Source organism: Symphalangus syndactylus, chromosome 6 (assembly GCF_028878055.3).
Source record: "Symphalangus syndactylus isolate Jambi chromosome 6, NHGRI_mSymSyn1-v2.1_pri, whole genome shotgun sequence".
NCBI lineage: Eukaryota > Metazoa > Chordata > Mammalia > Primates > Hylobatidae > Symphalangus > Symphalangus syndactylus.
In genome coordinates this window covers 35,260,613-35,276,274 of record NC_072428.2, presented here as the reverse complement: position 1 = coordinate 35,276,274, position 15,662 = coordinate 35,260,613, and the positions used below count along the sequence as shown (strand labels likewise).

Here is a 15,662-nt window from a genome sequence, read left to right as displayed (position 1 = left end):
TTAATGATTATTGTAAGCCTCTCAAGCCCTTATAGAAGGGTTGTCAACTGTCAGAGGTTTCAGATTTCCAGCCAGTTAGACTCTTGCTCTGATTTTTGACTGAGGCAATCACCAGTTAATAGGTCATAAGTAGTGAGGTTGGATTTAACTCATCTAGTTATGATGCATCTACCCTCTAATGTCCCAAGGAGTGGCTACCTCTTTCACTTTTCATCACCAGGTTTTGCTATCTGAGAGGATATGTGACATAGGGAGAAGCACATGGGCTTTGGAGTTAGCCAGACCTAATTTAGAACCCTGGCATCTCCACTTACTACCTAGAGGTTTGTGAATTTGTACTTTTTGTCTTGAAGTTGAGGATAACAGCATTAAGTTATTTTGAACTTTAGTCATCATTGCTGAAAATATCATCATCATTATTAGTGGCCACCATTGATTGACCTCTTTAATAGGTCTAAGGAACTGTTTCAAGTGCCTTGCATGGATTAGCCCATTTAACTTTCTCAACAACATATTAAAAGGTATATATTATTATTCCCATCTAAAATATCTAGCATGCCAGGCATATTATAGGTGCATGAAATTTATCATTGTTACTTAATAACAATATTATTATCTTTCAGAATAAGAATTCTCCAAATATTGTTGGTTTTAAATTTTATTTCAAGGAAAAATAGTTCTAGAATGTTTTCACTGAAAGGAATTAACTTGACTTTATCTAGTGGAGTGATTTCCATATTTTTTAAGCCAGAAACTGTAATTAACATGATCAATATGGGCCAGGCGCAGTGACTCATTCTTATAATCCCAGCACTTTGGGAGGCCCAGGCGGGTGGATCATGAGGTCAGGAGTTAGAGACCAGCCTGGCCAACATAGTGAAAGCCCGTCTCTACTAAAAAATACAAAAGTTAGCTGGGCATGGTGGTACACGCCTGTAGTCCCAGCTACTTGGGAGGCTGAGGCAGGAGAATTGCTTGAACCCGGGAGGTGGGATTTGCAGTGAGCTGAGATCACGCCACTGCACTCCAGCTTGGATGACAGAGTGAGACTTTGTCTCAAAACAAAACAACCATGATCAATATGTCAAAAATATAAAGGCATAACTATTCTATTTGAATCAGAGGCAGAGGACTTGAACCCTGTATAACAACTCATCTGTGCCTAGGGCCCTGATGAACACAGTTTAAAAATTACTAATTTCAGGCCGGGCGCGGTGGCTCACACCTGTAATCCCAGCACTTTGGGAGGTGAGGCGGGTGGATCATGAGGTCAGGAGATTGAGACCATCCTGGCTAACATGGTGAAACCCTGTCTTTACTAAAAATACAAAAATTTAGCCGGGTGTCGTGGCAGGTACCTGTAGTCCCGGCTACTTGGGAGGCTGAGGCAGGAGAATGGTGTGAACCCAGGAGGTGGAGCTTGCAGTGAGCTGAGATCTAGCCACTGCACTCCAGCCTGGGCAACAGAGCGAGACTCTGTCTCAAAAAAAAATAAATAAAAAAAATTACTAATTTCATCCGTTCCCCATATACATACCTAGAAAAGCAAAGTGATTTATACTGTTTGTTAGCTGCAGACCCTAAATTGTAAATTAGATCTCCTGACTTCTAGATCCACTATTTTCTATGAGATCACAGTATGTGATATAGCATAATTATTGTTTACTAAAATTACTGATTTAAAGATGATAAAGCGTCTTTATATACTTTATCATATTTGAACTTCGCAAATTTTATGGTAGATGTTACCTATTCCTTCTAGTTCACCTAAAATGCTGCATAATATAGAAACAACTTTCTGGAACATTTGGTGGAGATGGCAGTAAGGGGGGGGATAAAAAAACAACTGGAGACCAGAATATAGAAAGAGGGTGATTCTATTGAAATAAACAAGTACAGTGGAGTTGGCATTTGCCCTGAGTGCAATCTCTAGTCTCTGGTGGTTTAAAATATGGCTTCTAATGGACATTGTGTAAGCAGACAGGAGACAGCCTGGGGCTAGTATGAGAAACATAAATCAAGAACCTTAAAGGGTGAATCCCTCCATGGGTGAACTAGGAAAAATCCACTCTGCCCAAGGAGACTTGCCTGTCGGTCTTGACTCTAGATGGAGGTCTAGAGGAGGAAATCTTGCATTCCTAAAAGCTTAGGGCTAGACTTTATTCCACCTGTGTGGCTCAACCTTCAAGCACTAAGACAAAAATGTAGTTGAAAGTCATCTTGGGTTGATAATTCCCTCAGACCGCTGACAGAAGGAAACACAAATCCTCTCTGAAGAAATGCAGTTTAAAAACCAAAACCTCAAATCTCACACATTAAATTCCAAAAAATATGAGCTTACAGATAAAAGAATAACTCAAAACACAAGAGAATAAGCTATCATGCATGCTACTCAGCATAAACAACAAATGGCAAATTAGATGTGCAAAGCCTGAAGATATTAGAATTATCAATATATAATATTTATATGTAACATGTTTAAAGAAATTTTTTAAAAAGGAAATTTAAAAATGAAAGAATAAGAGACTATCAAATTTGACTAAGCAGATTGAAAAGGAATCAAATAGGATTCTAAAAATAAAAATACAGTAAGTGAAATTAAAAATGATGTGGGTGACTGAAAGAGAATATAACACAGCTCAAGACAGAATTAATAAACTGAAAGATACATCTTGAAATGATACAGAATTCACCATAAAGGAAAATAAACAGAAGATATGAAAGCAAGTCTAAATAACACAGATGAGTGTTGAGAAGAAAGAACATTTATCTAATTGGAATTCCACAAAGACAAAATGGAGAAAAATGTGGAAATGAAATGTTTGAAGAGAGAATATCTAAGAATTTTCCAAAATGATGAAAGATTTCATCTTTCAGATTCAAGAATCCCCCCAAATCCTAAATACAAATACATTTATACCTACACATCTCAGATTAAAACTGAAAAATACAAAACAAACAAACCCCAACCAGGTTGGGTGTGGTGGCTCATGCCTGTAATCCCAGGACTTCGGGAGGCCGAGGTGGTGGGGAAATCGCTTGAACTTAGGAGTTTGAGACAAGCTTGGGCAACATAGTGAGACTTCATCTCTCCAAAAAAAAAAAAAAAAAAAGAAAAAGAAAAAAAGAAAGAAAATTAGCTGGGCCTTGTGTCACACACCTGACACACCTGTAGTCCCAGCTACTCAGTTGCTGAGATGGGAGGATCACTTTAGCCCATGAGGCCAAGGCTGCAAAGAGCAATGGTTGTGCCACTGCACTCCATCCTGGGCGACAGAGTGAGACTCTGTCTCAAAATAACAACCAAACCCAACCTAACACACAAATAAAAAAGATCTTAAAAACATCCACAGAGAAAGGGGTTCCACATATAATGGAACGACTATTAGATTAATAAGTGACTCAGCAGCAATAATAGAAGCCAGAAAACATGGAATGACATTTTCAAAATATTGAGATAAAATAACTGTATGCCCAGTAAAACTATTTTTTAAGTATGCAGATAGTCTAAAGACACATTTAGACAAATTGAAATTGAGCACAGTCACTATCAAAAGATACTGAAGGAACTTCTAAAGGCTATATTAGGAAGAAAAATTTCTTGGAAGAAGTAGCAGGGAACAAGAATGTTAAGCAAAGAAAATTTTGAACATGTGGCTAAAGAATATGCCCCAGGAAGCATGTTTAAGAATGTTTTTTAGCAGCTTTGTTTGTCAGTGAAAACCTGCAAATAGCTCAAATGTCCATCCATGGTATAGGCACACCCTGGAGATATTGTGGGTTCAGTTCCAGATTATGGCCATTAAGCGAATATTGCAATAAGTGAGTCACGCAAATTATTTTTGTTTCCCAGTGTGTTTAAAAGCACAGTCCGATGGCGTTTTATTCACTGGAATGTCATTCAAAATAGGTGCTGATCCTCCTGCTTTGTCAACTAAGTTTATATAATATTCTAAATCCTTTGTTGAATGAATGAACCCATAGCTAAAGGCATTCACATGGATGAATAGAGAAAAGCACACCATAGTATACTAAAAATAAAATGGATGTTGGCGTGGATGTGGTGAACAGGGAGCACTTCTACACTGCTGGTGGGAATGTAAACTAGCACAACCACCATGGAAAACAGTGTGGAGATTCCTGAAAGAAGCAAAAGTAGAACTAAAAATAGAATTTGATCCAGCATTCCCACTACCGGGTATCTACCCAGAGGAAAAGAACTCATTATATGAAAAAGACACTTGCACATGCATGTTGATAGCAGCACAATTCACAATTGCAAAAATGTGGAACCAACCCAAATGCCCATCAATGAGTGAGTGGATAAAGAAACTGTGATATAGATGATGAAATACTACTCAGCAATAAAAAGGAATGAATTAATGGCATTCACAGCAACCTGGATGAGATTGGAGACTATTATTCTAAGTGAAGTAACCCAGGAATAGAAAACCAACCATCATATGTTCACATTCATAAATGGGAGTTAGGCTATGAGAATGCAAAGGCATAAGAATGACATAATGGACTTTAGGAATTTAGGGGGAAAGGGGCACAGGGTTGAGAGCTAAAAGACTACAAATTGGATGCAGAGTATACTACTTGGGTGATGTGTGCACCAAAATCTCACAAATCACCACTAAAGAACTTATGTAATAAGACAGCACCTGTTCCCCCAAAACCTATGGATATAAAATATTTTTTAAAAAGCATACCATAGAAGATATGTACAGTATGATTTCCCTCATATGAAATTTAAAATGGGCAAAGCTAAATGGTATATTGTTTAGGCATAAACACAAATATGCAGTAAAGCTATAAAAAGCTGCAAGGGAGTGATTAACTCAAAATTGAGGATAGTTTTCTCTGGTGGCTGGGAGGGAGATTCATTGGGGAGGTACAATTAAGGAGTTTTGATAATCTGGTTGTATTCATTTTATTTTATATATTCATATATATTAATTTTGTGTACTCTGTATTATAAATTTTACAAGAAAACAATTATAAAAAGAGTAGTCATGTAAGAATGTAGTGAGAAGAGGATGCAGGATCAGCATGGATAAAAGCATTCAGGTAGGAACAGCCTCAGCCAATTTGAGTTTGGGTGGGGGAAAGCCTCTTGCGCCTGGGACAGCCCAAAGTTTCCTATATCTATTCTGCCACTTTCCTATCCAGTTTATCCTTGCATACTGCCAAAGTATATTTTCCTGCATAGTGACATATAATAAAAAATGTTATATACTTTATTTTGGGGAGTTACTTTATTTCCTCCTTTTCTGATGTACAATTTTATTTGTTTTTTCTAGGTCATAACTTTTGTGCAGAAGGACCTAAATGTGGTGAAAACTCAGAGTGCAAAAACTGGAATACAAAAGCTACTTGTGAGTGCAAGAGTGGTTACATCTCTGTCCAGGGAGACTCTGCCTACTGTGAAGGTAAGTAAGCTATTTAATGAAGTCACTTGTGAGAGGTTGACTGAGAAGTGTATGCCTGGTAGATGTGGTTAAAGAGTGAAAAATATCGCTTGGCTGTGGTCCTATGCAATCCCATAAGAAATCATATCAGTTGCTGAGAGTCCTCTGTTCTCCTGGTTTATCCATGCTGCTCGGTAGCATGAGAAAGCAAGACCTTTGAAGGTCGTTATGAAGCACGGCAAAGAAACAAAGGCAACAGGGACATATCAAATCCCATGTTCTGCTGCTGTGCACAGAACAATCACTAGATCAACCATAGACACATCATATTCTGTTTTCTTATTTGATGAGATTGCCATCTTCATATTTAATTAAATGTACATGGTGGATTCTGTTTTCAAATGATACTTTGACATTAACTCATACTAGGCTGCTATCTCCTTGACCTGACAAGATCAGGTTTTTATTCTTTTTAGTGGGTTTCTTAGTGACTGATTCATGTCAATTCCCAATCTCTACTAAAAGTCACAGTAATGGAGGGACTCATAACTTTGGCACATGGACTGATGCCATTACAGTGGGATGGTGGCCTCAGGCATCAATGACCCACATTTCTGCTCTAGAGAAAACAACTCCTCCGTCTTAAGAGAGCACCATTTTTTCAGGTTCAGTACTACAACCTACTAGTGGTGAGTATTGCACATCTCTATTACCTTAACATGCCAGAGGAGTGGGAGTTAGTTTGACCTGGTCTGTATGTATATTACCATAATATCTGAGCCCATCCATTTCCAACATGCTCATGGCTCCCTTCCATCAGTTTGCAAAAGCTTTAATAAGCAAAGTGATGGCTGGGCTATTTTTCTGTTTGTTCTGATTCCAATTATTCCTGCTGTCTTCATTAATAATATATTGCACCATGATGATTTGGGTAGTTGTCTTCAATGAGTGCTGCAAAATCCTGGTCACTTTCCTCTAAGTGGTCTGGCTCTCAAATAGGTCAGGTATTCTAAAGGTAAAGACAGTATTAACTGATGATAGTAATGGTAAATTCTTTCTATTCTCTGTGTCATAGTTGACCCTCGAACAACACGGGTTTAAACTTTGCATGCTGACTTATACATGGATTTTTTTTCAACCAGACACAAGTCAAAAATACAGAATTCATGGGATGCAAAACCTGCCTATATGGGAGGGCCAACTTTTCCTATAGAGTGGATTCTGCAGAGACTACTTTGGGATTTGAGTGTGTGTAGAGTTGGGTATACACAGGGGCCTAGAACCAATTCCCTGCATATACCCAGGAATGACTATATATTGTTAATCCATGCTTAATTTTTTGGCTTTGACTAAAGACCTCTAGTTGTCAAGAGGTTAAGATATATTTGTCTAGTAATATATCTTATTACTACTAGAGACCAGTACCTTGTAGGAACCCTCTGTTTTTTTCATTTCTTCTGGAAGACTTTCTTTGTTACTACTATAATTTTTATTAACAATATATTCTAATAATATATAATAATTTTGTCTTCTTATTTTTCACTGTTTTTTTGGCTGGTTTTATGGATTTGAAGTTTTAAGGAGACATGCCACTTGGGAGAATGAAACTGCCCCTTTGCTTATGAACCTTTTCATCTGCCCTTTAATACATCTTAGTTATTTGTTAATTTGGGGTGATGGGAGTATCAATTTCAATACTTCATATTAATATTTATGTTAGATCTTCCCTTATGCTATTTTCTATCAGAAAATTTAAGTAATTTTAAAAATTAAAAATGTGAATATTCCCACTATTTACCATGGAAAAATCCTGTAAGCCACATAATGGTCTAAAATATTTACCTTCTTACCTTATCCTATATGCAGGGATAGACTTCGAACAATTATAAAAATGATAGAAGAAACCTCAAAAACAATGTGAATCCTGATTACGCCACTGGCAGACCTTTTAGTTGTTTGTTGAAATCAGCATAGCCACCATTCCTGGCCCCACTTCCCTATTGAGACCCTGCAGAATATGGGAGAAAACTGCTGGTGCTAATGCTGGTTGGGACTCTTTGATTCATTTCTCATTGATATCATTTTCTATTACAAAAGATTGGCTCCATGAGGAACTATCTGCAATATCAACCTGCTCTTTCTCTGTGAGGCCTTATTTTATAATGTTGAGTGGTTTTTAGGTCTGAATCACTGTTTTCTTGGACATGCTCCTGTTTAGCTCAATGTATGAGCCTGGCCTTAGGCCAGTTTGCATTGTGGTGCTATTGCTGTTGGGTAATGGCAATGTGACTGGGCTTCAGTCATTTCCCTGTTGTATGGAGACTTTCCATAAGCTCCAGGGCATGTGTTCTTGGAGAGAAGGATAGCACCTAAGGAGAAATGGCTAAACATTGGACCCCTCCTAGCATGTAGGAACAGAGCTCATGGGTTAAAGCAGGGGTCAAATACTGGGCATCCGCCTGGGAGGCACAGAGAACCCAGTAGAGTGAATGCCAACATTTAGAGCAGATGCCTTTCTCTCATTCCTTCTGCCGTCTTCAGCATTTGGACTTTGATCTTTGGGCTTATGTTTCCGTGATTGCATGATGACTTCCATAGCTCTAAGCATGGTACACTCACAGCAGCATCCTAAGCAAGGAAGAGGGGAAGGGACAGGGCGTAAAAACCTTGTTTGTGTGAGGTTCTGTCATTTTATGCTCAAAGAAAGTCCTTCGTAGAAAGTCATTCCCCCACTCTACCCCTATTAACACCATAACCACATGCAGACGACTTCCCCTGTGTTATTTTTCAGACCCAGGTTACACCACTTCTATCCTTACCACAAACACGCTTCTGGACCAATGTTTGAGAAAAGAGAATGAGATGGCCGTCACTGGTTTGGGCTAATTGTGTTTATTCCCTGGAGCTGGAGGAGAGGTTTGTCTTCCTGAAACCAAATGAGCTTTGCCGGTTACCTCAACAAAATAGGGTTTTAGCAACCATTCTTTTATGATTACATTTAGATGAATTAAATGAGATAAATGGTCATGGAGGCGATTTCCCCAGTTCTCTCCCAAGAATTGCCCTTTGAAGGGATTGGATAGACAAGCTTACAGGTGGCCAAGTGCCCTCCTAGGAACAGAGACTCTCTGAGGCTGCATTCATTGTCTCTCCACAGCCTAGAAAGAAGTAAATACTTATGAGCTGCTTGAAGCAAGTTATTTTTACTCTGAGTAAATGGGATGAAAATGACTCATACGATAAAAGTCACAGTGAACAAGACTGGCTTGCAAATTAAAACAAAATATTACACACATTGTCCAGGCCATCTTGAAAAGACTATTCAGCCTCTCAGTGGAAAAGGAAGCACAAAAGGCTTTCAATTTCCTTAACTTCCTAAGGTAGAAGCAGAGAGGTGGTGTATTAGGGGCTCCTGCTCTGTAGAGATTGTCGTAGAAACTGCCATAGAGAAAATAGCTGAACTCCTGGCCAATCAATAGAAGATTATAAGGACTTTTGTCAGGTATGATACAATTCACAGGAAGCTGTTTCATTTTGTCTTTTCTGACTCCAGCAGGAACATTCCCCATTTTGAAAACTGCTCTAGTTGGATTTTCATGTTTTAGGAATCTTGTCGGCTGAGGCTTTTTCCTTTTGTAATGACATTTTCAACAGGTTGGTCTTAAGTAGTTTCTGATGCATTAGAAGTAGTGTCTGAGGAAAGTATAGCAATAGGGGTCCTACTCATGATCTTAATTCTTGAATTTGGAGTCTGCCTAGATAGAGTCTCATAAACTTTTTCTTCCTGTAATAAAAAGTTACTTAGAAGCATAAAGAACAATGTAATATCATACACATCATGCCATCTGTCAGGTGTGGAAAGCACTACAATTAACATTAAATGATAATACCTTTTACTTGCAGAGTGTTTTGAATTTTTCAGACTCCTTTTATATATGTTACACTTTTTGAATGTTATAATAAATCTGTGAGAAAGTTGCAGCATTGGCCACATTAACTCCGTCTTATGAGTACAGACACGAGGACTCAGAGAAATGAAGTAAAAAGATCATCCTCAACTCATTTCTACTCCAGAGCTTTCTGTCTGACTTACGCTGCTCCCTCTCCTTCCACTACCCACACTGTTCCAATACTGTGCTAGTGTTCAAAATGTTGGTTGCCCTCCCGATTTTGCCAGCATCAGTTTTGGCTAATGAAATGTGAGTGGACATGACATGTAGTTTCAGAGTAGAACCTCAAGGAGCTTTTGCAGAATTCCACATCATTCTCTTTTCTCTCTGAAACAAAAACTGGCAACGTTCCAGGTCAGGGCTTCTCCTTTAGCTGATGTCCCAGAATGAAGATGACATGGAACCGTGTGACAACTGACAATTGATGGATATGTGGCATGAGTGAGAAATAATCTTGTATGCCACTGACATTTGTAGGATTTGGGGGTGGGGAGTCATATTACATTGTGCATAATAGCATAAGCCTACTGATATGTCTCCCTGAATTAACGAATCCAACTCTTGTGGGTTCAGAAGGATACCAAAAGTTCAGAGCTCACAACTGAAAGCAGTTTTTAATAGAGCAAGCATTGAGAGTTACCAAAGTACAAATTGTTGAGTCATCAGGAGTTTGCTCTGGCAGTGCTGCCAAGCAACAGATTTTTTACAGACCACAAGTTATAAAGTAGTGTTTTGTCATGCCAAATTCAACATGGTAAATGGATTTCCCAATTAAGATGATAATGAAACAGTGCATGTCAAAAATTTAGCAAATTGTCTGGTATTCGCTAAATATTGAATAGACCACAGTTATTATTACCATTATTATTTACTTAAATCATTAATGTTTATGAGGATCTTTCCTGGAATTGCAGGTGTGCTCACTGAGACCAATACTTTGAGAAAGAGAAAGAGACCAAATTGGCAGGTAGCATGGGAGAATACATTTAGATGGAAGGACTAGGGTTCATCAATTCTTCCAGGTGCATATTGTTAGCAGTGGGGCACCAAGCATAATAATGTATAGGTGAACTCATTCCTTCCTTGGAAAAACACAAGTGGAATTGTGTTCAAGGAAATATTTTGGAAAAAAATGACCTGAATTGGTATGAATTTAATAATTTCATGTAACAAAATTGACATGTCTGAAACAGAGCAGCTGATTAGCAAGGTGATTTATAACTTCTTTCATATGACTAGAGGTGGTGGTGAAGGGTCTGACCCTTAGAATGGTAAGAGGGTGGAAAGTGGTAGATCAGAGTTCAAACAGAACACAGCCCACAGAATAGCTAAGTGGGTAGATATTTACTAGACACAGAGACTAATGTGAATGCACTTCTATAGAAACAAGATTCTGCAAATTCTTAATTAAGAGATTGTGTAGCGGAAATGGGCTAGTTTAATTATACTTCTAATTATCCAATAGTTAGGTAATTTTTTTACATTTAAATATTTTGCATTTTATAAAATATGTGAACATCATGATCTACGTAGCCCAGTTTCTTCTCAAGTGTGGGCTTCAGTCTCCTAAAGCTCCACTTTGGACAACAAAGCATTGCTTTAGTTCGTTCATGCCACTGTAACAGAACATCTGAGGCTGGGTAATTTACGAAGAATGGAAATTTATTTTCTCATGGTGCTAGAGGCTAAGAAGTCCAAAATCAAGGCACCGGCATCTGGTGAGGGCCCTTTTGATTCATCATCACAGGTGGAAGGCAGAAGAGCAAGAAGTGGGCAAGAGGGGGCCAGCACTGGCCTTTTTATATGAGGGCAGAGCCATCATGGCCTAATCACCTCTTAAAAGTTCCACTTCTTAATAGTGATACAGTGGTGACTAAATTTCAACATGAATTTTGGAGGGGACAAACATTCAAACCATAGTAGAGATCAAAAGCCTCTTCTGATTGGTCGTTGTTGGCAAAACCTTAATTCTTAGCTCCTGCTCCCATTTATTTCCAGGTATTCAGAGTGTTTGAGATAAGAATACCTTGAGGTATCTTTTTTTCCTGTTTTCTCATTAGCCTGCCTCACTAATGGAGAGATCTTCCAGTACCCAGGTATCTGTCAATCCCCACCTCTCCTTTCCAAGGCACAGAGGTTCCTAGCCTCTGCTTTGTTCAGGATAACTAACATGTCACCTTCCTCCCAGCAGCGGATACAGCTGAGCCTTGTTCCTGGGCCTGGCTTTTCTCTGCCTTGGCTTTGTTATTTCCTAGGCTACTTAGCCAAAGTGCATCTATTCCTGCTCTCCCACCCACTTTAAATCTTCTTAACCACCACCTCCCTGCCCCCTGCTGCCCCCCTGCCCTGATACACACACGATTTTCTTCTTGAAAGTATATCACAAGAAAAATAAAGTTCAAATTCAAATCCTGGTTATTTCACCTAGGTTAAAAGAAGGGAAAAATTCCTAAGCTCTTTCCTTAGGAATGAACCCCAGTCAAACCAACTGGGGCAATGGTCAGGATGGAAGTTGAAATAGCACTGTTTTGTTTTTGTTTTGTTTTATTTATTTATTTTTTACCATGCTTCATGCTTCAAAAATTTATTTGCAAGGTATGTGCAGAATTTTTAGTTATTTCTTTGTGACAGAAGTGGTATAGGCATTGATTAGGTTTTCCGGCCAGTTCATAGAAGCCCAGGGGGTAGATATTTACTAGATGCAGAGACTCATGTGAATGAACTTCTACGGAAATGAGACCCTGCAAATTCTTAACTAAGAGATTGTATAGGGGAAATGGGCTAGTTTCCTTAATTATGCTTCTAATTATCCAATACTTAGGTAACTTTTTTTTTTTTACATTTTTCGCATTTAAATATTTTGCATTTTATAAAATGTGTGAACATCATGATCTATGTAGCATCATGATCTTCATGTCGCTGAAGTATTGTACTACAAAGATATCCTGAGTTCCAGGGTCTTGAAAACAGAGAACCAGGTGCTTTTCTCCCAATTTTGGATAAGGGTACATCCACTTAGTTGCTCAGATCATAAGACATAGACATCATCCTGATTCCACTCTTTTCTTTATCCCCAACATGTGCTACATCAGAAAGTCTTGTTAGCTTTACCTCCAAAATTAATCACAAATTCACTCATGTCTTGCTCTCTTCACCACTACCACCCTAGACCAAGCTTCGTTTATCTTTTGGCTAGTGATCCCGGTAGCATCCACTCTTGCCCACTATAGTCCATCTTCAGACATATTTAAAGTGAGCTTTTTAAGGTGTAAGCAGATTATGCTATTCTCCTGTTGAAATTTGTCTCATAGCTCCCATGCCTCTTAGAATAATACCCAAACTTGGTCCTGTGTCAGGCCCTATGTGACTTGGAACCTGCCTACTTCTCCAAATTCATCTTGTTTCACTCTCTGCAGTGTTCACTCTTTTCCCATCACACTGGAATTCTTTGCGTCCCTCCAATAGGCCTGTGCAGTAGTTCTTTCCTCAACCTGGGAGGCCCTTCACTCAGATCTTTCCAAATCTGCTTTCTAGGCTTTGTTCAATATGTAGTTCAAATGTCACTTCTTTAGAAAGATCTCTCCTAACCACGCTGGCTAAATTAGCTCTGCTGCTATCATCAGTTACTCCCTGTACCATTTGAATTTGATTAAATGTATTTTTTTTTGTAGTACTTATTCTCTGAAATTGTGTTGTTTTCTTATTTGTGTTTTTTTGTTTAAAGGTTTATTATCTGACCCTTTGGAATATAAACTGCGTGAGGGCAGCGATTTTATTTTATTTACTATCTCTAGCACCTAAAATAGTGCATGGTACATTATAGACACACAAACATATTTGCTTAAAGAAAGAAAGGAAGGAAGGAAGGAAGAAAGTCCTTTTCTGTATCTGACACTGTTTTCTTATGTCAGGTTCATCTTACTAGCATTGTTCAAGGGCTGCTTTTTAAAGTGCAGAGTCTGTAGGTCAGGGGCTACTTCTGCTCACTTTTGCTAATACTCAGTTCATGTAATGCTGAAACGCTGCCTATTAACTTTATTCCATATGAACGTCACTGCCTTTATTTGCTATGGAATGCCTTTCCTTCACTACATGACAAAAGGGTAGCTGTCCTTTCATTTTGATAAAAAGATAATGGTTTTCCAAAAAATCATTTCATCAGCTGCTTATAGAAAATAGGTTTTCTATAGATTTTCAAATGAATGTTCCTGCTTAACACGTGGCTCCCCTCAAAACCGTGATGCAGGGACCCTGGCTCCTTTCCTCCTGTGGTTCTAGCATCGGCAGTATGTGCCTCCCGAGGTCACCAGGGAAGGGGAAAAGAATGGAAAGTTACCAGTGGGAGGTTTTTATGGGCCAGGGCTGATTACATTTCACTGGCCAGAACTCAGATGGTGGCTATATCTAACTGCAAGAGAGGTTGGTAAATTTCATCTAGCTGTGTGCCCAGGAGGAAAGAAAAATCTGTTTTGGTGAGTGGCTTTTTGATCTTGCCAGCTTTTCCAGTTATTTAATGAAAAAAATCTCCTCATTAATTATAAGCTTTTTACTTTTTATTTATTTCCTTTTTCCCATAAATGAGTTCTGGCTTCAGTTGATGGTACTGAAGCTTGCTCACTTGGAGACCAGACAGGATTTAACTACTTAACCATGCCCCTTTCACTTTCCTGTTGCGTTATCTCCAGGCTTCCCTGTGGCACCCACTGTATCACCTCATTCGGATTTGTTCTATCCTCAATATTCCTCATGTCTCAAGGTGACCCATCTCCTTTCTTTCCAAGCAAAATTCACAGTTTCCCATGTGCTACAGTTCTGGGTTTTATGCTCGAAAGAAAGCAATTCATGGAACAAGCTTACACACATTTGTAAATGATTGATAGCCAGCTAACGTTACCAGAGGTAAATGTATTCTTTAAAGAGGTTGCTTGTTAATTAAGAAAGTCTTCAAACCATTAAATTCCAAGCAACATAGCAAAAGAAAGTAAAAATTAAAGTAATGTGAACATGGAAGAGAGAACTGCTTAGAGGACTAAGCAGATTGTCTCTGCCTGGGAGTTTGTCTTGGTGGTCAGCTATCCTCAAATATTTCTGCTTTCTAACATTTTTCTTCCCTCCATTTTTTTCCCCTGACAACTCCCAGGGGAGTGATGTAGTAAAAAGCAAAGCAAAAAACATTGAAATAGGGACAAGAATATCTTGATGGGTCCTGACTCTATCATTTAGCAGCTGGGTAACATTGGAGAGTCACCCAATTCTTGTGTGTTTTAGTTTCTTTCATGTTCTAAACAGGACTTTTCAACAAGGCCAAAATAAAGGCCTTACTTTACCAATTGGTTGTGGAAGCTAAATAAGATATTGAACATGAAAGCATTTTGCAAATGCTAAAGCAGCATAGCTATGTACCGTAACATTATTTATAATTATATTATCATGCATTATTATACCAACAATAAATATTATTTTAATCATTGGCAGTATTTGTCCTAGAACACTAGAACACAGGTCTTTAGATCTTCATGGCGTCTATAAATATCTAATCTATCTCTCTGTCCATCCATCCATCCATCCATCCATCCATCCATCCATCCGTACTCTGAACATAGAGATGTATCTACCAACCTGTATATTGAGCCGTAGTTCGTGTAAAGCCATTGTGGGCTTTATAAAAGTGGGGCTTCTGTGTTGTACAGCTCCATGGGGCATCATTTTTGTAGTTGTCTAGGTGAGTGGCAGCTGCTGGAATTATGCAGTATAAAGTCTGCAAGGTTGTACACTGCAGCCCTACCAAAGGCATAAAGGAAAGGGTCAGGCCCAGAGTCTTGTCTCAATCTTTAAGTGAAAATTAATTGACCATCTATTGTGGCTGGGTCTTGTGTTGGCTTCCAGGAATCCAAAGATGATTCAGCCATAGATCGTATCCTCAAGGAGCTTAACAGTATAAAAGGAGGAAAAGAGCCTTGTGTCTGATAAGAAAATTACAATAGGATTTGTTCCATCCTAGGATTTAAATAGTGTTGTAGGAATACAATGGTGAGAGCAATACATTCTGCCAATGGAAGTCAGCACAGGCTGCCCAGAGGAAGTGACGTTTGAACTGAGTCCTTAAGAATAAGATGTTCTACAAGAAGAGGTATGCAGGAAGGCCATTCTCAGTAGGGGGATCAGCAGATACAAAAGCTCAAAGTGAGAAGTTTGACATGGCTGGACCAAAGGATTTTGTTAGGAGATGAGAGTAAAGATATGGTTGATAGTTGGATGGGGAAAAGCATTGTGAATGTGCTAAGAAGTTTCAATTTTT

At 38.7% G+C, this 15,662-nt stretch overlaps 1 protein-coding gene across 5 annotated transcripts in view; it reads left to right on the top strand.

Moving 5' to 3' along the window:
• The window catches only part of NELL1 (neural EGFL like 1), a 932,871-nt gene that overhangs the window by 293,173 nt on the left and 624,036 nt on the right, over positions 1–15,662 (top strand). For all 5 annotated transcript variants that reach the window (XM_055282142.2, XM_055282141.2, XM_055282138.2 and 2 more), the window contains one exon: positions 5,307–5,435. In XM_055282142.2, coding sequence (XP_055138117.1) covers positions 5,307–5,435 — 129 coding nt within the window. The remainder of the gene's footprint in view (positions 1–5,306; positions 5,436–15,662) is intronic.